Consider the following 24835-nt stretch of genomic DNA (forward strand, 5'->3'; position numbering starts at 1 on the left):
ATAAATAATAGACTACCAATAAACATTTAGGAATTGATCACTTTATGTTCAGCTAGTGATAAAACAAGTAGAGAAGTGCCTCCTTTGTAAGGTGGCTGCTTTTCAGTGTTTTTATGATCTCCACGTACGTATTCAGGCCCCTGGGGTCTGAAGCAGGTTAGTTAACGCTTCTCTGTACCCTCTGCTCCAGGGTCCTTTGCAATCAGAATATTTCGCAACTCATCTGGTTTCCTAGATTGGAGGAAGACAGAATCCGAGCTTGTTTACAATGTATTCTAGCGTAAAGAAATACCCTGTTAATTTATTTGTTGGCCGTACTGTCGGAGAAAAATGTCTTAATAGTGACTCAGTGAGGAGGGTTTTTTTAGTAATGAAAGTGGGTTTTCTCACTCTCCTGTAGTGAACTTCAGATGTCTCCCTTGGGAATAGGTTTTAACCATCAGTAAAATGGTTTGACTTAACCACACGGGGGTTTAGGGGTTCTTTTTTTTTTCTTGCCCCTTCTGTCCCCAGGCAGAGACTCCTATTGCATACCGACTGGGCTCCAATGCAGTATTTATTTGATCAGAAACAAAAGAGTTTGCTTCTTGCACCGGTTCAGAGAGAGGTCCCCCAGGATTGTCTTTTGTTCGGTAATTGGAGCATAAGCTGAGCCTGGTTAATTTCAAAGCTACCCCCAACACACGTTCCCTTCCCCCCTCCTCCCTTCCTTGTGTGGTTTCTGAGCTGCTAGTGGTACCTTATATTGGGTCTGGAACAACAACAACAAAAGCTTGAATTGTTGAATGTTAGCTACAACTGCTGTGTTACCTGCTATGGCACCTAATAGCACTGTTGGTGCAGTTAATTTTTAAGTTAGGGGAAGAAACAAAACTAGAATGCTCTTCCGCTTTACAGTGCTTGTTAACGCATGCACCTCCAAATTATGCACTTGGTGCTATCACAGTGAATAAAACAAAGGAAATCACGAGTTGATTTTTATGTTAGTAGCAGAAGTTCTTTCATCGTTATGCACTGTTCAGACCCCAGTGTGTTCCTATGTTCATTCTTTTTCGGTCATGTTTTTTATAAAGGCAGAAATGTCTGCAACATCTCAACTCGGAGCATTTAATTGGCTAAAGTTCTGATGTAAGAAGTATAAGTTAATTATATTAATTGTTTTTCTTTTAAAGCAACAAAGTCTAACTTGGTTCTGCTTCTTTAAATACCAAAATGATGACTGTAGATGAATAAGAAGCCCAGGTAGCCAAATTCTAGATGCTAAGTAGCCAAGTTAATATTTGTATAAAAATATATTACAAAATTGGCAAATACCATGTGTCATTCTGGTTCTGCAGTATAGGTGTTGGTTTTGCAATCAACAGATTGCAATTGTAGGGCTTGTGGTTTTTGGTTTTGAAGATGGAAGGGTATTTCTCTCGATTTTTTTTTTTTTTCCTGCAATCTGCACCATGATAATGATGGTCCACTACCTGACTAGCCTGACTTTAATCATCTGATGCATGGTTCTTCGTGCAGTTTGATCTTTGCTTTTTCACAGGCTTTCTTGAAATTGCACAGTTCTTTGCTGCATTGAGTTTCTTTTAGTGACAATGAAAAGCATATGTTAGTATTTTAATGTAGTCTTTGATTTTCAGGTTATACATTAAAACACAGAAGAAAAAAAAAATCCTGTCTGAGGAGCTCTTTTAAAAACCATTACGGTAGAATGGGAATATTCATTACTTACACATCATATATTTTTCCCTAAATGTTGTACGAAGAAGTGACAGTTGAGCCGAGCATATGTTAATAAAAGGTCTGCATTTTCCTGTGTCACTGACAGTTTCATTGGCTGTATATTCCTGAAATGCAAAATAGCCTCAGTTCTGTTCAAAGCTATAATTAATCTGAATAGTTATTTAAACAGTATTGAAATCTTTTAACTACTGAGAGGCCAAACATTTAAGATGGTGAATGTACTGTTCTGTTTGAAGGATGGTGCAGTTGATGAGGGCACGGCGATCTGAGATGCTTGTGTATGTTGGATCTACACATCCTGTAGGCTAAAATGGCAGAATCTGTCTGCTGCTGTATAAAATCTTTTAACTACCATTTATTTTAGCATCATGGCATGTGCAAATTCCTGCTGCTCAGTTAAGGGACCAGCTTCACAACTGGTGTTACAATCTGTGGCCACAGCATTGCATCACAATGCAGCAAATGCATTTTCCACATTAACCAAACATGACAGCTGAAGCGATTATTAACCATGCAAGATGTCGGAAGTCATCAAAAATTCACATCAGAGTAATTGCAGTGGCTTGGGTCGAAAAAGAAAAAGTATCATAGCATTCCTTGCCTACATGTTGTCTCTCCCCCTCTTAAATCTTAACTTGGTACAGTCCGTTAACAATAAAATACCCTTCTGTAACCTATAAACTGTTACTCCCATCAGTTTGTGCTTTCAAACTGATAGCTGACTTCTCTGAATTTGTGTGGAGCAGCACGAAAGATGACGCTGTGCCCCTGGGGCTGCAGGACACCCTTTTTAAGGGGACCCTGCAGTCTCATTGTCTAATTGGACTCTTTAATGCTTCAGTCATATCACATTTGCAGGGTGTTCTCTTTTCCTTTTTCTTCTTTCTCTCCTCTCTCCATCTCTCTCCTCTCTCCCTTCCTCTTCCACCCCCCCCACCCAAAACACCCCCTGATTTCTGGCTGTCTGGAGTGGGAAAAACTTGAGCACTGGTTCCAACGGAGCTCATCCCACATAGAAGGTATGGAAGAGCTGCAGTGACCAACAGCATCGACTGGTCTGTAACTCCTAAAATTTGAGAGCTGCAGGTAGGATTACCTATGTTTTGTAAAGAAATTAAGATAAATGCACCCTAGTAAATAGAGTGACAGCATGTTGTTGCAGTACCTTTGAAAGATGAGATCTTGGCTTGTTTAAAATTTCAAGGTAAATTCAGAAGATTTAACTCATTTGATAGAAAAAGTACTTGATTCTCCTGAGAATTGTTCACATTTGTGCCTTGTCATTCTAATATTTTTCTTAAAAAAATCCATTGGGTGGGGCAGAGAGGTATTTGCTTAAAGATTTAAATAGTTGGTTATTTTGGATTTTTCAGACTTCATCTTTAAGTAATAAGTAGTATGGACTTTGTAAGGTTTTTTTAAAAAGATGCATGTGAAGTGTAGAATTCTTATATGAGGTAAAATATTAAAATAGAATTTCCTTTTGATAAAACCAGATCCTTTGGGATTGTAGGTGACTGTGTGTGTGTGTGTGTGTGTGTGTGTGTGTGTGTGTGTGTGTATTATGCCTTAATCATTTATATTTTGTTATAGGGAGGAAGTAATATTGGAAGTATTTGGGATTATCTCACAGGAAATGCTTTAGCATAAAGCTTTAAATAAGAATTAAATAATAACATCAAAGATATGGGTTTTTAAGTATTATCAGGTAGGCGATTTAAATTAAGGTAGTTACTTTTTCTTTCTTAAATTCATCCTCAAAAGAGTACGAGTCCTTTAAGTATATTTCACATTTTTGGTGTAGAGAATGTGATTTCAGTACATGAGATGAAAACTTCCTAAGTCATGTAAGCATTATCTGGAGGGTAATAAAATTATAAATGTTGCCTATAACACTTTTAATACCTTGATTAATATCAGAGTTGAAAATGCTTTTAATCAGCATTAAAAAGCAGCTTGCTTGTTGCCTTCCCTTACAAACAACAGAAAAAGACAGTGATGTATAGCTTTTTATCCCAAGGAATGTATTTGTATCATGGGACCTGTAGGGTCTAGACTTCTTTCTGCAGCAGGGACTTGGAAATTGCTCACCTAGTTGAGAGATTAAGCTCTCTTCAGAGGTGGGGGACTTTCTGTACTCTTAACAATAGGAAGATTTGAGGAGCTGTCAAGTGGGGAATGGAGGAGAGCTGCTCAGGGAAGGGAGAGGAACTGAGAATTTTGCTCATCTCAGCATTGGAGATCTGGATTTGCCCACGACTAAGATTCCTTTAAAACTCTGACCCAGTGCAGCATTGCAAAGAATTGATTTGTGAGATGAGACAATGAGCTGTGGTTTGCATTTTGTAAAGATGGAGGAAACCTCTAACACTGACCCTGTATGGGAGATGACTCAATTATCCGTGCCTTGGTACAATTGCAAATTATTTTCCTTTGTCTGAAGTGGGTGGATGCCAGCGCCTTCATCAGAGCTCCTTAATTTAATGTATGGAAAATGTCTCAGCCACCATTTTTAACAATTAGCTGTATCATGGTTGAGGTGAGCTGCATTCTGAAGGCAGCTGCAGGGCCATTTCATTTACATTCGTCTCTGTGGCACAAGAGCTTTGTGACTGTAAAACTCAGAAAATGAATTTGCATACTGCATAGAAGAGTTCTCTAAGAGGGTGGAGAATATTCTCAGAAAGAAAATGGAATCCTTTTGTCTACAGTAAGTATTTCTCATATACTCATATAGCGGGGAGAGATTGAAAATTTGTCTTTGGTTGAAAGGGCAAAATAGACTTTTAAATGAATGCTGCAAATATTAAAGGTGTAACAGAGGTTCTTGGGTGTATTTTTTTTATGTGTGTGTCAGAAACCAAGTGTAAGATATATATACATGTGTATATATATATATATATATATGTTTGGAATATAGGTTCTATGAATGATTTTAACACATGTTTTCAATTCATTATTTGGCAATTTAAGTTAATGAGAGGTATGAATCTATCACTAGTCAAAAGGTGAAAATGACACTTGGGATAAAAAAAAATCCAAATATGCTATATTTAAGAGTTCAGGCATCTTTTCACGGTCTTTTACAAAGAGTTTGTTTTTCAATCCTGAAGAAAATTGCTGGATTTTAATTTAGTTTTTGTTTTGTTTTGTTTTTAGAAGAAAACCCTTCCATGTTAATGATCTGTAGTAGCTGATTGAAATATATAAGAAAAAGTGTTTTAACAAAACAAGATTTTGTCCTAAAAGATCAATAGATTGAGACTTTCACTCTCTTTAATGGGGATAATTCTTAGTGTCTTCTGTTTAATTAATAGTTGTGACTTCAAAGCTACTTGTGGAAAACTCTTGTTTGTGATTGTAAGCTTAGAGATCTTGATTCTTAAAATTAATTGGATTTGACTGGCTTATTCCTTTGTTCCTTTATGCTGTTCCTAAGAGAAGTAAGTGGATTTTAACTTCGACTTCTGTGTTTATTTTTTTAAAGGCACTTAACCCTGAAGAATGTATAGTGAGTGTATTTTACAGTAAACTGTACCATGAAGAATTTGCTCAAAATGCTTTAGTAGCTGTTTCAGGAGTTGAATCTTCACAGAACTGAGTATCCGAGAATCCTTTTAACTTGATACCAAATTTATAAAGCCAGCTGTTCCTGCAAGTCCTACTGCTCTAGCTGTTATTCATCCTACTCACTGAATGCTGGTTTTCTCTAATTGATAGATGTTTTTGAAACTAAGGGAGAGGAGGATTTTCACATCAGTCTTTTCATTGAAATAGGAAGGCTCACTTTCCTGAGCCCTGTTCAGAATCCTACAAAGATTCCATAAATCTTACATAAATCTCAGGGTTGCAGCATAAGAGCCTAGATCTCCGTATAATTTTTGTAACCCTGGGAAGGACATTTAATATATTAATTGTTTAGATGTGTGGTAGAATGCAAAGGGATTCCTTCCCTTGATTTTTACAAGGCTTGCACTCAGAAATAAAAGAGTTCTGGGGCAACAAACTAGAACTCCCATTTTAACTGCAGCTTCGCTTGCATAAAATGGTTGGTTGGATGGCTTGACGGGTGTCACAAAGCCTTCCATTGAAATTTTTAAAGTGAAACTTGGTTGAAGATTCTGATCTTATTTTCTTTCTCTGGCTTTATGTAAATCACATACAAGGTACTCTGGGGAGATAGCAGAGACCCAGTTGCTTTCCGGGTCTTTGCCTCTACCATGGTCTACTCAAGTTTGGCTCCTGGGAAGAGTCTCTCCTTTCTCATACTTATAGAGGGTTCCCAAGTCTCTTCAATCTAGAAGCTCTTCGGTTTTCTCATGCAGTTTTAGCCTAGCTGCTAATAAAGAGTCAGGGGCTCGCTCTTTTTGCTACAAAAAAAATATTCATATCAAACCTTTGACTGCTCTGGCAGTGCCATAATGTAGATAAGCAAGCATGTCGGCCAGCCCGCTAGAAACATTCCGTGGCACTAAGATGGCAGTGAGGAAGGAGTCAAATGGCGTCACCACGAACACCTGATAAGAGGTGGAGCGCATGAGTTATTTTTCTTTAATCAAGTTTGAGGACACCTCTAGTAGCACTGCTTTGCCAATTTACAGTTATTTTTTTATTCTGTTAGAAGATGGACATTTTGAGATTTTCCTGAAGTAAAAGACTTAATTAGCATTTATATCTAAATAGCTTCCAGTTGTTCCTTTTAAGAAATTGGTGACAGATATGGATAAAATACATTTTTAAATATTTCATATTAGTGCTTTTGAAACTCCTTGCTTTGTGTTTTCTTCTTTCTTAAAAAAAAAAAACGTAGAAACATAACTTCTTCCAGTAGAGGATGGATTTTAGAAAACAGGACAGTATGAGTCTCCTTTATGACAAGATGAAGCCAGCATTCCTATGAAAAGATGTTATTTGTTTTTGAGTCTGTTTTCATTCTAGCTCTGTGTGGGCTTTGGTTATTTTATATATAAAATATATGTTGCCACCTTCAAAACCCAAGTTCATTTCTTTGTGGTTCAAGGTATGGATTATTTTGAAGTGAACTGTAGTCATGGTAGTAGGACAATGCTAATTTCTTACCTGTTCCCATGTCTCATGGAGTTGCAATTTCGGGAGCCGGCCTCAGAGTTTATGAAGTATTATCAGCTCATCTTGCAGTTAGCAGTTAGATAAAGTACGGTTTACAGTAGTTAAATAACTTTCTCAAGGTCATCCATCTGGAAAGCAGTTGATTTGCCCTAACTTCAGGCCACCTGACTCCTTATCTTTGCTGTGCTGTGTATGCTACTGTCTACATCTGATTGCCTGTCTTTCTCTTTGTGGGCTCACTGGTGACTGGTGGCCCTAATGGATTGAGCTTTCGGCAAAACCTATATTTACTTCAGCCGCTTAACTCGTGGAGATGTTCCTACTCGTCTTGCCAGAAATGACTTAATTGAACTGTGCCTGGAGTCTTCCCGGGCCTGTGTTGATAGGCATTTATAAATGAACATTGAAAAATAAGACATTCTGCAAGTTGAGCTTTTAGGTCCATTATGTTGTCTCAGCTCAGAGGAGGAAGTGCTCATCTCCTGGGATAGTCATGAGCGTCACGTCCGTCTGCCCCGAGCTTCGATGGAGCCGGGCATTCTGATGGCCCCTCCCAGCAGATCATTCCTCCAGCTGTAAGGTATGAGGGATCCCATAGTGCAGGCTTGTCCCTTTTCCTAGTAAGGATGGGCTGGGCGAAAGGTCAGTTTCAGGCTGTTTGTATTCGTAAAGTGGTCTTGCTCTCTCTCCTGTTGTTTGTATTTGCCACTCCAGCTAAGCAGTGTTTTCTGTTTCCTGTACCCATGGTGATTAATGGTGAATGGTGTATCCTGTGGTATTCCCTCAACACTGACAGGGTGAAGTCAAAACGTTTCCAAGCTTGAGGTTTTAGAGAGTGCAATCCCAACGACTGTTAGCAGGGCAGAAGCGTACCGTGGCAAATTCCATGCGAGACAACGGAAGTTAGAAAAGTCTCTGACTCGTTTTAGTGGACTCCAGACAAATGTTTGAAAAAGAATTTCTGAATAAGAAGAGACTGCAGCAAAACCAAAGCTCCCTTTTCTGTGACGGCCATGATGATCCGTCCCATAGGCATAGGCAGTGCTGCATAGTGGGAGGGGCTGTGATTTCCGACTGCAGTGTGAGTGACTGACACCGTGTGCCAGTAGGGAGTTAATATGACACGTGGTTCTCAAACATGGCCTTCCCCAGCGGCGCGCCTTTTGCTTGCTAAGTAGAACTGGATCTTGAGCGCTGTGGAAACGGCCTGGCATGGCCTGGCCAAACCCACTAGGTTCCCACCTCACTGGCTTGGAGACACACCCTCCACTGTCAACTCTCACAACCCCCCAAATCTTGCTTTTGTTTCCTGTTTCCAAAGGGAAAAGACACTAGATAGCAAAGCAGGGGATCTGTGGCTTGTTTTTTTAATACAGTATGAGGTTGTTTTAGTGAGTTCTTTTAGAGTGGGTTTGGGGGATGGTGGGGGCAGCGGTGGCCACGATAAAGGCCATTATTGGAGCATTCCCATTTTATACCGCAGTGCGTTTTGAGTACCCAAGGTTCCTTGCATGTGGACCGATCCATCTCCAAGATGGAAATCAGTTCCTCAAAGACATATTAAAACATTTTTATCATCCCTTAATGCGTATCCTCCTTTTCTTACCTTCCTGTCGCGTCAGGTGGCTGTGGGATTAATATTTTTTTGATCTGTTCATACCCTTGAGTGAGGAGAGGGTTCTGGTGCTGGTTTTTAAAGCCAGACATACTTTGCCACACTGTTACATACCATTTGCAAAACTACATTGAAGTTTTCTTTTCAGAATCCCCCCTGTTCTTATGTCCCCAAAGGTTAGCCCTAGCAAGTGCACTAGGTTTTTTTTGGTGATGGTAGGGAGGGGGGTGCGCAGGGAGATAAAATGTTCAGAGTTGCTGACCTTGCTTTCTCCCATGGGGCCACCTCAACGGTCTGAGAACAGTTGGCTGGCTGCCCTCCCTCCATCTCTGTCTTGGCTTCTAGTGTTCCTGTTCTTCCCTGCCCCACTTCTAGTAGTGGAGAGAGAAGAGGATGGCCAGCAGAGGCCCAGCCACTGCAGCGTGGCACTTCCTGCCGCATCATGGCCTCTTTCACTAGGACACAGGCTCTGGCTTGTTTTTCATGAAGTGGTAAGGTTATCAGCACTGAGCAAGCCACATCATCTCCCCAGACCTCTTGTGACCAGCAGGGGAAACTCATTTATGCAACCCTGAAAGGTTACTGCAGGGCTTTGCTGGATTTGGGAGGCGGGGAGCGGTGTTCTGCCGAAAACATTTTTTCTTCCCTAGTGCCTAAATCGCCCTCGTTTACGATCCTACTTATTTATATTGTGCCCTTACTACTTGATCCCCCTCTGCACGTGGCCCCCAATGACTGAGCTGAACAGATTGCTTTCCTTTCCTGGATGGCCAGAGGTAGGTAACGTAACAGGACTGCCCTGGGCTCCCTGCAAGGGCACAGCTGGGTTTGCAGCAGTAGCACAAGCGATTTAAATGGCCCTCACAGGGGGGACAGCCCTTATTTAACCTCAGCCTTACTTTGCAAGGACAGTAACTCAAAGTGCTGATAAGCAGCCCTTGCTTCATGACTTGGTGTAGAAATAGGAAGAGGCATCTAGTCGTTATGTGCCGACATTGTGTTGACAAGGGAGGTGTGCTGTGCCCTCCTGCACCCCTCACTACCGCACACAGGAATGGCATGTCCCTGTTCTCAAAAACCTTCCCTTCTCGGTCATGGTGAGTCCCGCCTCTTACATTGTCTTTCTTTACTCAGTACTGAAAATCTTGGAAGTTGGGCTTTTGTTGTATGGTAATTACTTTCCCTTCTCTTTCTCTTCTTCATTCTTCTGTGGGCTGGAGAAGATAATAGGAAGGGGTCCACAAAAGGCAGTAGGTGGACTCGTGTGAATGGCTCTCTCAAAGGCCTGTGGCTTTTCCAGACGGCACAGACAGGTGAGATGGAATTTCATCACGCCTGGATTGGCATGCCCTTGAAGAGACCAGGCATGCCAGCCCCCTTAAGTCAGTGCTGCCCGGAAGGCCCTAGGCAGATCCAGAAGGAGGCACTACTCAGAGCTGTGTGTTCTTAGGTTTAGAATCTCCTTGGACACATTGAGTTAGATTTAACCTGTGAGAATTTGTAGACCATTCTTTAAACCAATTTGAATAATGGGAGCGACTGATTTGTTTTGCCTTAATGGGCCCAAATCTGTCACCTAATTGCGTGGTCCTTTGTTTAGCCCAGTAGTAGAAACCAGGTACAAAATGGGACCCTGAAGCCCGACAGTGACAGATGGCCTGGTGCCCATGCGGCGCCATGTTACAGCGACAGGGTTTGCCACCTGTGGCTCCAGAGCTGCCTGCAGGCCTATGGATCTGCTGAGCTGGCAAATGGTGGGACTCACAGCCACTCTTGCAGGGTCTGCTGCCACCTGCTGAATAAGAGTGGCTAGACTTTTGCATAAAAGCACAGTGAAAGATCCTACAACAGCATTAAAAACATGGTACAGTTGGTGATGTCAGCTGCCAGCTTTGCACTGCTTTTTGCAGGGGGATTTTTTTTTTTTTAACACTTATTTTTGAGCAAGACAGAGCGTGAGTGGGGAAGGGGCGGAGGGGGTGGGGGCGGACACAGAATCCGAAGCAGGCTCCAGGCTCCGAGCTGTCAGCACAGAGCCCGACGCGGGGCTCGAACTCACAGACTGCGAGATCATGACCTGAACCAAAGTCGGACACCCAACCGACTGAGCTACCCAGGTGCCCTGCAGGGGGATTTTTTAAAGACCTCTATCTATGCATCTGCTATTTAAAATATGATGCGGTCCGTGAAGAACCGTTTAAAGTATTAAGTTTTGTAGAAAACAAGCTATGGGATTGACTCTAAATACCCGAGTTGCAGGATAAAGCCTGGATTTGCTATTCATATCGTATTCCTTGCAAAAGAAGATTTCACTGTCTCTTAGGTGTTTTAGGCTGACATTTTATGTATTCTTACTCTATTGCGTTAAATATTTCTCTGATGAAATAACCAAACATGCTATAAGACCATATGAAATCCCCCCAAATTTTAAAAATGTTTAAATTTAAAAATTTCTGTGTTCATCTTTTAGGCTTTATCAGTAATGAACATCTCTTTGCACCTGCAAATTCCTCGAGGCGTTCTCCGTGGGCACCACAAGGGAGCTAATGAAAAGCGTGTCCACGCCATCTGATAGGCCCAGCGGCTCTGAGCACTGGCAGGGTTTCCGTTGTGCCCATCTGAAAACAGCATCTTGCTTTGTCCTTCCTCACTTTCTCCTCAAGTAGCAGTTTTACTTTTGTAGAAAATTCACCCAAGAGAAGGTTTCAGAAGAGGTCATTTGTTCAGAAACTGGGAAGATGGGAAATTTAGGAGAGGTTAAGGGAATAGGTATTTTACTCAGAATGAGCAGAAGCAGGATAATGGGTATAACTCACACTCCTGTCTTTTTAGAAATCAGACACTTCTCTGTTTCACTATCTAAAGGTAATGGCTACTTGCCGTGCTTATTGGAATTCTGGTTTCCATCTTGGAACAGAACCTCTTGAGGATTCCGTCTGTTAAGCTTATTTTTTGATCTGCTTAGTTTTCTTTTCCTTGTTTCATTACCTTCTTAGCTGTTGCTTATATCTTGGCAATGTTTTTTTAATCCACAGTGACCATTGTCAACTGTCAACTGCTTGCTTGTGTTATTATTTTGATTTGGAATATTGGTTACAGATCTATTAATTTGTACATTGTATGTATTAAATGAGAGAAGATACAAGGCTTTTACAGCACTCACTATGTGTTTTTGTCAGATACCTTCTCGTAGGCAGTCTGGCCTGCTGTGGGGGCTTCACTTTGAATTTTGGACAGAGTAGATTGCAGTTGACAGTTGATCTTTTGAAGGGGAAGAGACACGGAATGGTCTTTTGTGTTTTGAAGGGGAAGGACCATGTAAAATACAGCTTTTGCCATATCATTGTATCTTCTTTGTTTAATTTTTTAACGGCCAGGAAATCTGTGTTCAGAGTCTTCATTTCAAACTGTTTACGTAACTGTCCGGCAGAGCACTTCTTCCTTGTAGACGGGAAGCACTATTCGCCATCTTACTTTCCTAGCTAAGATGGACACCGGAATTCTTCTCCCAGAGACCCTTATTTCTCACAGTTCTCACTTTTGGGAAGCAAATAAGCTAAGAGAATTTGGCCATTTGACAAAAACATCCCTGTGCCCACTCCCGTCTTCTGCAGTAGGAGTTAGCTGCCACTTGTATTCTGAGACCCAGTCTGCCTGGTGACTAAAAATAAGGCCGTTTCATGCCTGTCTTTCCCAACGTGCGCCATTTCAAAGCTCGTTTGGCTGTCAGGTACCTGAGATGTAACCACACGTTTTTTAGGAGAGTTGGCTTAGCTTGCGGTTATGTTCTGGGTGGTTCTTGGTTAGTACAGGTGTCCTTTGCTTTTCAAAAGTTTGTGTTATGCCACTTTGCTTTTATAAAAGACCTACATTAGTACCTGTGTGCTAACCAAAAGGAATTCAAAGAGGACTTTTGTTTTTATGAAAAAGGTGAAAAGCAAAAATACCCTTCAGCATCTGTTTTGTAGCAAGCAGTTAGAGAGGCAGCGGGCACCGGACAGTGGCGGCGAAAGCAGCATCACCAGACTCCTTCCCTGGGAGCCACACCGGCATCGCAGCCTCGGCCTCAGCCGCCAGAGCTCTTTGAACTGTGTCTGTGAGCATCTGTGTTTTCGTTTGATTTATTTTGTGCATCCATTAACAAGATGTGCCTCAAGGTATCAGAAAAGCCTAAGAGAGTTTATTTTTGGGGTCTGGGAAAACTCGGAATTTTTTGCACAGGTGTTAATGGTAATTGCTTCTTCGCTTTCTTTCTTTTTAACTTACGAAAGGGTTCAAAGGTATGTTCTACTTTCAAATAGCAGGAGAAACCTTTATACGTTACAGGGCAGCCCACTTCCTCTGTTAAAGATGGAACACGTGGCTGGAGATCTTGGACAGCTGTACAGTGTGTATTGTTCCACAGCAATAAACAGTAATGATATTTTGAGATGCCATAGAGTTGACATCTAGAGGAATGATTTCCAGCTTTTTGTCTGTGATCCTTAGAAGCATTATATTTTACACCATGACCCACTTCATACATATAAATGCTTGCAACTATATAATTGAAAGAAAACTTTCACAAAACAGTGTTTACGTATACCACATATCTCTGTTGCATCTTATTTCATTAAAAAAAATGCTAATTGATTTCATGACCCATTTACCAGTTCTGACCCACATTTTGAAAAACACCATTCTCAAGGAATGCCACAAACTTGATATTTATTTGTTGTCTCATTCTTTCCCTCACTGTGTGACATAAGGGGAAGAAATGAATAAATATTGAGTCATAAAATATGTTTATTCTACCTTGATTTGCTGTGATACAGTATGGTAGGATGGAAAAAGGTAGAAAAGGGGTCAGAAAATTTGATTTCTAAGTCTAGGCTTTGCTACTAACGAACTAGGTGATCTAAATAATATGGAACCACAACATTGTAGGGTTGATAGAAGCTCTAGAAACCATCTCGTTTGGCCCTTTCAGCGTTTAAACCTATATTAATTAAGGACATGCATTAAAGTATGATCCAGTTAGGCAGCCCTGAGAGATAGCTTAGTATTGGGTTGAAAGCAAGGACTAGACCCAGATATGTGTAACGCACACCTAGCATGGCGTCATCCCCATAGCCATGAAAGGGTTCGCCCTTACTTGTACTGGTATAACAGAATTCTCTGAGCCTTCAACTCATCATTTGTAAAGGGGAACTAATAGGGGACAAAGAAAACAAACTAAAGATACTTTGCTTCCCTTTGGACTCCCACCTGTTTAGAAAGAAAAGGAAGTTTTTCTTTATTTTCTCGATTTAGAAGAAAATAAAATATAGAATAAATAGAAGTACTATTCCCTAAGTATCTCGGTAACATTTGGTCTCTTGAGAACTGTGTTTAAATTTTGCCTCTTCCTTATCCTTGTTGGGGTCCCGTGGTCCAGTTAGTTAAATGCTCAGATTCTGTTTCTTACCTGTAAAATGGGGAAGGGGTGGATGGGGGCGGGGGGAGTGATCATGCCTGTTTTTTCATATTGTTAAAAGATTAGCCATAATGTCTTTGAATTGCTTAGAGCAGCGTCTGGCCCTTAGTTGCTTGCTGAATGGGAGCTATTATATGTTACAGAAAGCTTGAAACCAAAACGCATTCAAGGAGCCAGTTAGAAGAGGGTCAGTTTCCAGGACTCTGGCAGTGAGGAGCAGTATACAGATGGGAAGTCAGGAGTAGTTATCTTACTTAACAGGCCAGTAGATGTTTGTGGAGTGTTCTTTTACTGAGTGGGCCTGCAATAGACCGGTTAGATGGGAAACTCTGAGCAATTAAAAAGTGCTTGTTGGCAAGAAGAGGGGACGTTAGGGATGTGGTGCTCTGAGGGTCACAGCTAAATGACTGGCATCTTAGTGGGAGGTGACCAGGGTCTTCTTTGTAACAGGGAGCCCCACCCGATGAGAAAAGGCACCTTCAGTTCACCCTTCATGCCCTCAGTCCTACAGAAAGCCCATTCTCTGATGAGCTCTAAAGGCATGTCTCTGGGATGCTAGGTGTTAGAGGTGCCTCACAGAAGGAATTGGAAGGAAAGGAAACATGTGGAAAAGGGACGTCAGGGGAGAGATCTGTGCGAAACTTGGGCTGAGGCAGGTATTTTTCTGCCCGACTAGTTCTTTAATTTGTTATTTTCCCTTGAGGCGTGTGTTCTTTAAAGGAAAGTAACTGCCACTAGATGGCACATGGATCCCGGCACTATTCCCACTGCATAAATTATTATTCTTTTAAAGATTCTTTTCAAAAGATAGGTCACCAGTGTGTTGTTTTTGAAAATAAAATATGATATGTAGCCTTTTTTTAGAGTTTCATTTTAGAGAGGAATAAAGGATTAAAAATTGAAATTCAAAATCTATGTATCTTGGGGGTCTAGTTTGCGCTATAGAAGAAAGCTCAGTTGTTGAGGTATGTAATGGCTCATGGTCTTTGTTCATAGGAAGATGATGTCTAAAATGTGATGCTCATGCACAAGTGGTTGATTTACTTATTAGTGAGACTTTTGGAATGTAGGTTTATAATGAATATTTTCAAGAGGAGTATAATCTGCCCCTAAAGCAACATCTGTTTTTCTTTCTTTCATTACTACTTGACATTTCATCTCTTAGAAAATTTGGAATTGTGTTTCTTACAGAAAATTATGTTGCTTTTAAACAAATGTATCTGATTATTGCTTTGCATCTGTGTTTTAAGAGTGTGTGTGTGTGTACACGTACCTGGGTTAAATGTAGACGTGGCTACATTAAAGGGATTGGATGGATGGGCTGGTCACTGGAAAGAGCAGAGGAAGTCCAGAGGGAGCCCGGGGTGCTGGGCACAGCCCCTCCCACCCCAACTAAAAAGAAAAAAAACTGACACCAGGCCTGGTTAGGCAGTGGTTGTCACCCCCCTACCCCAGAGGTGGCTTGTGTAGACAGTCCACCTCCCAGAGCAGCAGCCGGGAAGAGGTGCAGCAAAGCACAGTCTATGCCTACTCTTTGTTTGCGAGCAGCATTCAGTGACAATTCCATAGCTTTGTTTATAAACTGTGATACTAAAACCTTTAGCTTTAGCCAGTAAAGACTGCTTGTGAAAGGGAAATTACAGTAAAGGTTTGTTGAGTTGATTCATTTGCTGGGAAGGGTATAAGGATCTGTTAAAATCCTCCCCATCATCTCGTGTCTGGTTTCCCATCATCTCACATCTGGCCAGAGGCAGGGATGTGGTGATAAGCTGCCTCCTTTTGAATGCACCACACAGGGTCCTAACTTTATGTGTTCTGGTTTAGTGAGGCCACTGCATTAGCAAACGAGTGACGATGCTTTCCCCACCCCACCCCACCCCACCACCAAATAACAGTGTAGGTATTTGGAGCAGCCTTCATGTTGTGCCCTCAGCTGCCACAGGGACTGCCCAGAGCAGCCTATGAGGGGAGCATTTCCTGGGCTGCTGGCCATTACCCTTGTTCATTCCAATGTATTGCCAGGTTGGGGTGTGACAGGTGTGGGAGAATCATGGGCGACTACGTAAGAGATCAGGGAAACCTAGAACATTAGTAATATTTTATTTAAATTTATATGCCCAACTATAGTACCTCTCCCCCCCCTCCCCCACCCGCACTGTTTCCACCCCCCATAAGAATCAGCAGCTTCATATCTGGGACTGCTTGAATAACATATATTAAAATGTTATAGTTGTTAAAATATAATAGGCGACCAAAAATTAACCATGGGGAGCTTGGGTGGCTCAGTAGGTTAATTAAGCGTCTGACTCTTGATTTTGGCACATGATTTCGTGGTTTGTGAGTTCGAGCTCCGCATTGGGCTCCATGCTGACAGTGCGGGGCCTGCTTGGGATTCTCTCTCCTTCTCTCTCTGCCCCTCCCAAGCTTGTGTCCGCTTTCTCTCTCTCAAAATAAATAAATAAACTTAAGAAAAATTAACCATACAGTAAATTTTTTAAAACTCAAATAATGGTTTTTTAAATGTAGCATATCTTAAAATCTTTAGCTTAATTCTACTCTGTATTATGTTCCCTCAGAGAGTTCATATTTTTGGGCATTTCTCTCTTTGATGTCACCAACAAATCTAAATCTAATTGATTCCAATAATAGAGCTACATGTATTAAACCTTGAGTCAAGCACTTGATTGCATTATCTCGTTTAATATTCATTTTACATATGAGTAAACTAATAGAGAGTTTGGGTGACTTTGCACAATTCATGCCATCAGTAAATGGAGGCACCATGATTTGAAACTAGGTCTGCATTGTGTTACTGTGTGGTTGTGTTTTGTAGGCATTTAGCCCCGTGCATATTTATTTATTTATTTATTTATTTATTTATTTATTTAATTTTTTTTTTCAACGTTTATTTATTTTTGGGACAGAGAGAGAGAGAGCATGAACGGGGAAGGGGCAGAGAGAGAGGGAGACACAGAATTGGAAACAGGCTCCAGGCTCTGAGCCATTAGCCCAGAGTCCGACGCGGGGCTCGAACTCACAGACCGCGAGATCGTGACCTGGCTGAAGTCGGACGCTTAACCGACTGTGCCACCCAGGCGCCCAAGCCCCGTGCATATTTAACCAGACTTGTGGACTGTCTTCTGTACCTCCCACCCATATTAAACAAGGAGCTGATATCATCGGACCTGAGATAGGGAGTATACATGGTAAAACCCCAGAAGAAATGTGTAGATTTTGGGGGGAGGGTATCCCAGCCATTGACAAATAAGTGGAAAACACCTGGATGAATGAATGGTGATGCTTCTACTGCGGTAGGAAGAAACTGGAGAGTGAATTGAAAGCAATAGAGAAATCTAGACCAAGAAGCACTGTGAGTGGCCGCATAGGTAAAGCTATATCTGTAATGTGGGCCGGTCGGAAATACTGAAGAGCAGTCTTGACTATTCATTCACATTTGATATGTTTACAGGACGTGGGACTCATGCTGCTGTTCCATGGGGAGGACTTTACTTTCTAACGGCCATCATGTGCTTCCCAGAATGAAAGGAACTAGGAAACATCTGGAAAAACCATCTGTTCTGATGGTTTTGAGTTAAGAAATTTCTGTCAGGGTGAAGGTGGACAGGATAGTACATATCCTTATAGTTATTTTTTTCCCCCTACAGTATACTTTTTTGATTACTTGAAGGTTAATTTTAACCTCAGTTGTGTCATTTTTCCCCCTTTCCTAGGGTTTCCTGAAGAATGAGAAGGACAATGCCCTGCTGTCCGCCATTGAAGAGTCTCGGAAGAGGGTAAGAAATGGCCCCAGCTGAACTGTGAGGGCATAGTGTATACCCGCAGTACAGGTTCTGGAAGCTGGAGCCTGTGTCCTAGACCCACCTCTCCTACTTAGTTAATTCACCAGAGGGAGTTCTAGGGAGTTGGAGGAAGATACAATGCTTGTGTGTGTATTTAGTAACTGATATGCATCTGAAACATAGATTCGCCAGTTAATTATTAAATTAATCCTGAAGTGGAAGGGTCAGACAATTCATTATTGCAGTATAAGTGGTATTTTGATTTGTACTGAATCAGCAGTTCAGAAAAGCAGGTATGACCATCAATAATTTTCCTTTGTTTCTTTTCCTTTTTTTTATCATACAGTTTGACTTTCTGTGTTACCTTTTATATTAACAATTTCCCCAAGCTCTTAAAAAAAAAAGGCTTGGAGCTTGGTGCTCCAAAGTATGATAACTAAGTCGGTGAGAGCGGCAATACTTTGCATCAGGCATTCCCTCAAGATACTCCAAGATTGTTTACTAACATGTGTTATCTCCATTTTTTTCTGACAAGAATTAAAAGAACAAAACCTCTCCAAAACATCCCATTATGGAGTGAGAGATTTTTTAGGCCACTGGAGTCCTTTACGGAGGGAGGAGGAAGGTTAGCAGTCATGTGAACTTGGTTCTAAAAATGCAGCTCTTCCCGGGAAGGAGGCTGGAAGGGTTCATGCCAGTCTGCCAACGGTGGCTGTCTTGGCAAAAGTGAATTAGGGGTGAAGGGAAAACCTCCGTTTTGCTGTTTACTTTATAACTCTTATATCAAGTAAAATATGTTTATGTATTATTTATGTCGTTTAAAAAAATAATAAAACATACGCTTCTCAGTGTGCTTCATTAAAATGTTCTTTGCAGGTGGAAATGTCTCAGGAGGGCTGACGTGAGTGAGATAGGGCAGCAGGGGAGCTTGCCAGCTCTAATTTATAAGAAGATGTTCCGAAGGCATTTCTTTAAATGACCGAAAATTTTAATTATCAGAGTAAAAAATCCCTAAAATTTTATTAAGTATATTTTTGGCAATAGTATTTATCCCTGGAAATAGAGGAATTCACTTGATTCAGATTTGAAAAAAAAAATTTTTTTTTAATGCTTTTTCTTGTTCACACTTCAGTGAGTTACTCACCAACATTGATTCTCCTGCTGTAGGGAACCAATGAAATTAAATTAGGATTGTCAAATGCCACTGAGCCTTATTAATCCATTTACCCTGCGGAATGTGTTTCTGGAATTGGCAGCCTCTGAACGTTGTGCCATACTGAGACTAAATGTGCAGCCAGCCAAAACATTTAAGTGACATACCACAGTGCAAAATGTGTGCATATGTATTTGTGAGGGAGATGTTCCGGTGTTGGGGGCCGGCATGGGGGGAGACCTTTCACCTCTCTGGACACCAAGAGGCTAACCACTGAGCAAGAATTATTTTCAAACAAAAGGTGAGCAGCTTCCTGGCATTTTGGTGGTAATTTCATGTTTGAATAACTTGCCAATGTCCTGCTGAAATGCCAAGAAAACAAGCTACAAATCCACAAATGTGTCCTATCTTTTTCCATTTGGTGCATCCCAGCAAAAACAGAACAACATTATCAGAACATATGTAGAGTTTCTAAAAGCCAGCAACAGCTCAATAATAAACGGGTGTGAAGTCAAAGCATATTGCCCTCTTCCCTTTATGAAATTGGGGTTCGAGTGCTCCCCACCTGTTTTTAAACAATTCAGTTGCCCAGTTCTCTTCCTGCCTTCCTTTCTTAACTGTGCTCAAAGAGATTTACACACGTAATGTGACAGATTCCAATTTAATTTATAATTTCTCCACTGCTCTGTCATTTTCTGTGGTTTGTCTTTCCTTCCTTTTAATTTTTACACATCCGCACAGCCTTTGAGGTTATTCCTTTTCTCTTCCCTTGGATTTCTTTCCTTCTTGTCCCTACTGTTCCCTACCTTTCACTTTGTCTCAGACCCTCACTGTCCTTCTCTTAGTTGTCAGTTAGTGGCTCTGTCGATCCTCTCTCACTAGCTCTTCTGGTTGACACTCTTCTTTGTACCTAATCCAGTACAAATGTGGGTCTAAAGGGAATAGGCTGGAATAGGGCAGATGGGTGGCTGATCATTCCTGATTAGCCCACAAATTCAATGTTCATTAGCTCTAATGTAATTAAGATAAGCTGGAGGTTGCATGGTCAAAGGAAGAGAATTTTAATGTTGGGCCATTTATTTTTATTGGAAGCTCCTTATCACACTAATGATGAATGGAACCACAGTGCTGTTCATTCAAGTTGTGGTGCTGTTTCTGAATGAGTAGCCTGGCATACTGCTCAGATGTATCTGAGGATTTGAGCCCAGAAAACTGCCAGTTTTCAAAGGACTTCCCTGGGTTCTTGAAACAGGAGTTCTTGGCACATAGGTGGGCAACCTGATGAATAGGTATTGCTTAATTCCCACTCTTAATTCCCATTAAGGGTCACTCTGACCCTTAAATGGTGCTGGAAGTGTGTCCCCACCGTCCTTATCAACAGGGTCTCTGGGTAGTATATTGTCTGTTTTCTTCAGCTGCTTTTACTATTCTGCCTTTCTTTATCAGCCAGAGGGCTTATCCTTAAGAAACACTCTTGCATCAGTCTGGTGTCCTGGGTCAATACCACAGCTTAGTGCCTCACCTGTTGCAAGCTCAGAAAGCTGTACGGTCTGTCAGCCTTCCCCCACCTCCTTATTTCTGCCTGCCCTGGTCCTCGTGCCACATCACCCTTCATTTTCCGTTGCTGGGAGAGGCTCACCGCTGAGGGAGTTGTTGGTTTGACCACTAAGTGGGAAGAGTTGAGAAGAAATTGCAGTTCACTTGTGCATGATTTCTGGTTATCTTCTAGGGAAATCACCCCTTCTCTCACCCTGCCACCGCCTTTCTGTTCCAGCGTACTTCTCTCTCTTCAAAATGTGGAGCTCTCATATTTCAGTTCACTAATGTAACGAGAGAAAGGGATTTTTTCCTTGGATATTTTTTCACTCCAGGCTAACTGACTGGAATGGTTCATTCTGCCTGACTGCAGCAAGCAGCAAGCCAGGTGGAAGACTGTAAAGTTTATGATTATGATTTCTCCTGTGTCCTTAGAATACATATTAGAGAAGAGTTTCATTGATAAATGGACCAAAATCAGACTTGCAGGATATGCCAGCCTTCTTCCTAATCATTTGTGTGTGTGTGTGTGGTATCTACCTCTTTCACATTTTGATAAATATCGGTCCATACTCAAACATCCCATTGGTAGGAAGAGTGTATGTGATTTTTCTAGCAGTTTCCCAGAGCTCATGTATATGGGTATTATCAGTATAAATTATGTGTTGCCAAAAATAAAATAGGCATCACTAATACTCATTCCCTTGGTGCTGCCTAATTAGATGCCAATCTGATAGCAAATGAAATGGCTTTTTGAAAAGTGGGCTTAAGCTGATGGGAGACGTGGTCTGCCAATTAAAGAATAATAGACTAAGAACTTAGGTCATGATTTAGTGTGTCTAGAAGTTGCTTTCACTGATCTCTTCAGAAGGTTTTGTTTTGTCTTCTTCCTTCCCTCCCTCCCTTCTTTTTTGTCTTTCTTTCTCTTTCTTTCTTTCTTTCTTTCTTTCTTTCTTTCTTTCTTTCTTTCTTTCTTTCTTTCTTTCTCCTTTTCTTTCTGAGCACCTTTATTTTGGCAACAACCTGCTGTATCACTACTAGACAGGAGTGAGGTTTGCCAGACATTTCAGTAGTGACTTTGAGCACAGTGGTAGGAAACCTGATTGTAGAAGGCTCTGTTTTTGTTTTACTGATTTGCCTCCTTCTATGAAAATATTACTGTCTCTAAAAAAAATAGACACTGGGAGAATCTTTTGTTTTTGTCTTTTCTTAGATGCTTATTAAAAACCATGGATTTATGTAATCCAATTAAAAATACTTCAGTTTAAACTGTGACAATTGTAATATGTAGCCTTATTTCAAAGGTTTAAAATATATATTTATCTTAATGAGTGAATGAAAAGATGTTCAACATTGCTAGTCATTAGGGAAATGTAAATCAAAACCATGAGATAACAACTCACACCCATTAGGATGGCTACGGTCAAAAAAAAAAAAAAAAAAGTCCAGAAAATAGTAAGCGTTGGCAAAGAGGCAAGGGTGTAGAGAAACTGGAGCCTTTGTGCATTGTTGGTGGGAATATAAAATGATGCATCCTCTATGGAAACATGGAGGTCCATCAAAAAAGTAAACATAGAATTACCATGTGATCCAGCAATTTCACCTCTGGGTATATACCCCAAAGAACTGAAAGCAAGAGCTTGAAGAGAGATCTGTACATCCATGTTTATAGCAACATTACTCACAATAACCAAAAGGTGGAAGCAGCTCAAGTGTGCACGGACAGCTGGATGAACAAAATATGGCATGCTCATACAATGGAATATTACTCAGCCTTAAAAAGGAAGGAAATTCTGCATACGCTGTATAGCACGGATGACCCTCGAGGACACTATACTGAAGGGAATAAGCCAATCACAGAAAGGCAAACATTGTATGATTCCACTTATATGAGGTACCGAGAAGTAGTTGAAGTCCTAGAGATGGAAAGTGGTGGTTCCCAGGGGCTGGGGGAAAGAGAAAATGGAGCGTTAGTGTTGAATTGGGGACAGGATTTCAGTTTTGCGAGATGAAAGGAGTTGTGGAGTTTTACGGTGGTAGTGACTACACGACAGTCTGAACGTACTAATATCCTGAACTGTACACTCAAAAGTGGTTAAGAGGTAAATTTGTGCATGTATTTTACCACAATTAAAACAATCTCTTTAACGTGTTAGACGCTAAGGATAATTTTTTTTTTTCCAACGTTTTTATTTATTTTTGGGACAGAGAGAGACAGAGCATGAACGGGGGAGGGGCAGAGAGAGAGGGAGACACAGAATCGGAAACAGGCTCCAGGCTCCGAGCCATCAGCCCAGAGCCTGACGCAGGGCTCGAACTCACGGACCGCGAGATCGTGACCTGGCTGAAGTCGGATGCTTAACCGACTGTGCCACCCAGGCGCCCCAAGGATAATTTTTTTAAAGTAGATTGCTTTTGCTCTACTTATGGAAAGATGAGAATCTGAGGGACTTTTGAGTTTCTGTTGAACTTTAAAGGAAACGGTGTTGTTTTCCTGTTGGGGTCATCTCCCTCTGTTCCTCTCTGACAGACCTTTGGCATGGCCGAGGAGTACCATCGAGAGTCCATGCTGGTTGAGTGGGAGCAAGTGAAACAGCGAATCCTCCACACACTGCTGGCATCAGGAGAAGATGCGCTGGACTTTACTCAAGAAAGCGAGGTAGGTTGAGTCCAAAGGATAAGCCACTGCTGGGGCGCCTGGGTGGCTCAGTCGGTTGAGCGTCCCACTTCGGCTCAGGTCATGATCTTGCAGTTCGTGGGTTCGAGCCGCACGTTGGGCTCTGTGCTGACAGCTCGGAGCCTGGAGCCTGCTTGGGATTCTGTGTCTCCCTCTCTCTCTTCCCCTTCTGTTCTCATTCTCTCTCTCTTTCTCTCTCCTCTCAAAACATGAATAAACGTTAAAAAAATTAAAAAAAAAAAAAGATAAACCACCACTAATAAAAATGTGATGTCAAGGAGTGCTTATCTGCTAGACTACTGGCAGTCTTGGCTCAGGTGATCACTATCTTCCCCCTAGAGACACTGTCTTCACTTGGCCTCCAGGATGCCCACATTTGCTGGTATTTCCTTCAGCATGTCTGGCTGTTTCTGCTCAGTGTCCTTTGCTGAATTTTTCTGACCCCTTGACCTGTAGATGTTTGGAGTGTCTGGGACTCAATCCCTGACCTGCTCTTTCTCCCTTAGTCACTGCCCTGTTGATCTCATCTGGGCATGTAGCTTTAAATACCATTTCTATGCCGAAGACTCAGATTTACCTTGCAGCCGCAAACCCCGGACTCATTTATCTGGTGGCCTCTTGGTTCTGCTAGCATGTTTCATGGCCATCTCAAGCTAAACGCGTCCGTACCTGAGTCATGATAGCAACTGCCCGCCACCTCCCTTTCCATGCCAGCCTTCTCTCCCCACAGAGTTTATCCTCTACATAAATGGCAATTCCATTTTTTCACTTGCTCAGATCAAAAACTTCAGATTCAGTTGTGTAATAATGTGAGCAACTGACCCATAATGACCATTCCTTACTATTGTTATAAAAAAAAAGTAGTTTCAGATGACTTAGAGGTGCAGGTTCAAAAGTATAATGTGAAAATTACCATGTAAGACATTTCAAGTAATATTACCAATGCTTCCTGGTAAATCTTTTTCCTACAATTTGTTTCATGGCTAGCTAGCATTCATTTCTCACAAGAGATAGGACACCTGAGGGTCAGAGAGACATGTAATATACTGGTTAGACTCAGGAGTATTGGCTCTACACCATCATTCTGTTGAAGTCTGAGTTTAAGGTGAGTGGCTTGGCAGTTTATCATGCCTACGGGGTAATAACTATATACATCCCATATCTGCACATCTGTTCCTGACTTAAAAACCAGTTTTTTCCATTAAGTTAGCCCCCAAATAAATGCTAAAGACCTTTGTGTTAGGAAATTACTTATTAAGGATCCTGTTCCACATTTCTTCCACTCAGAGACTTCAAAGACTAAGATCAGAGTCTTCGGGAAAGAATTAATGTATAAAACCCTTGGTCAGCCTAATGTTTCATTCTCTATTTCTTGTGAGTCTGAATAGATAAGTAGAACAGCTCATGGTTTTATAAACTTCATTTTTTAAAATGGTGTTAATAGGTTGTGGTCTGTATTGGGATTTGGAAGTAATTATAAGCTGCTAATGAGATGTTCTTTTTTGATTGCTCTTTTCTTAAAAATAGGTTAGTCTATTTAGTAGAATTCTCTTCCTTGACCTCCAGTCCCCTTGGAAGAAAGTTATCGATAGTTTTGCTGTTCTCTATTGTGACACCTAGCACAATGGATAGCTTTGCTGTAAAAGCTGGCAAGGGATGCAGATGGTTCTCTCTTCAGATTACCTAGGGAATTGCCATTTTCTGGAACCTTCTAGGTTTTATTTGTTGCTGTTCTTTTGAACTTCTTTCCTGAAGTATAATATATATACAG

The 24835-nt window shown here is 41.3% G+C and overlaps 1 protein-coding gene across 2 annotated transcripts in view; it reads left to right on the plus strand.

Moving 5' to 3' along the window:
* The window catches only part of NUP93 (nucleoporin 93), a 104412-nt gene that overhangs the window by 50259 nt on the left and 29318 nt on the right, over positions 1-24835 (plus strand). The window contains exons 1-3 of one of the 2 annotated variants that reach the window (XM_043599242.1): positions 2430-2826; positions 17630-17692; positions 22918-23046. In XM_043599242.1, coding sequence (XP_043455177.1) covers positions 22927-23046 — 120 coding nt within the window. In that variant the 5' untranslated portion in view covers positions 2430-2826; positions 17630-17692; positions 22918-22926. Of the gene's footprint in view, positions 1-2429; positions 2827-17629; positions 17693-22917; positions 23047-24835 lie in introns of those variants that run through there. The other variant, XM_043599241.1, reaches the window with a different exon arrangement.

The sequence above is a fragment of the Prionailurus bengalensis genome, chromosome E2 (genome assembly GCF_016509475.1).
Source record: "Prionailurus bengalensis isolate Pbe53 chromosome E2, Fcat_Pben_1.1_paternal_pri, whole genome shotgun sequence".
Taxonomy (NCBI): domain Eukaryota; kingdom Metazoa; phylum Chordata; class Mammalia; order Carnivora; family Felidae; genus Prionailurus; species Prionailurus bengalensis.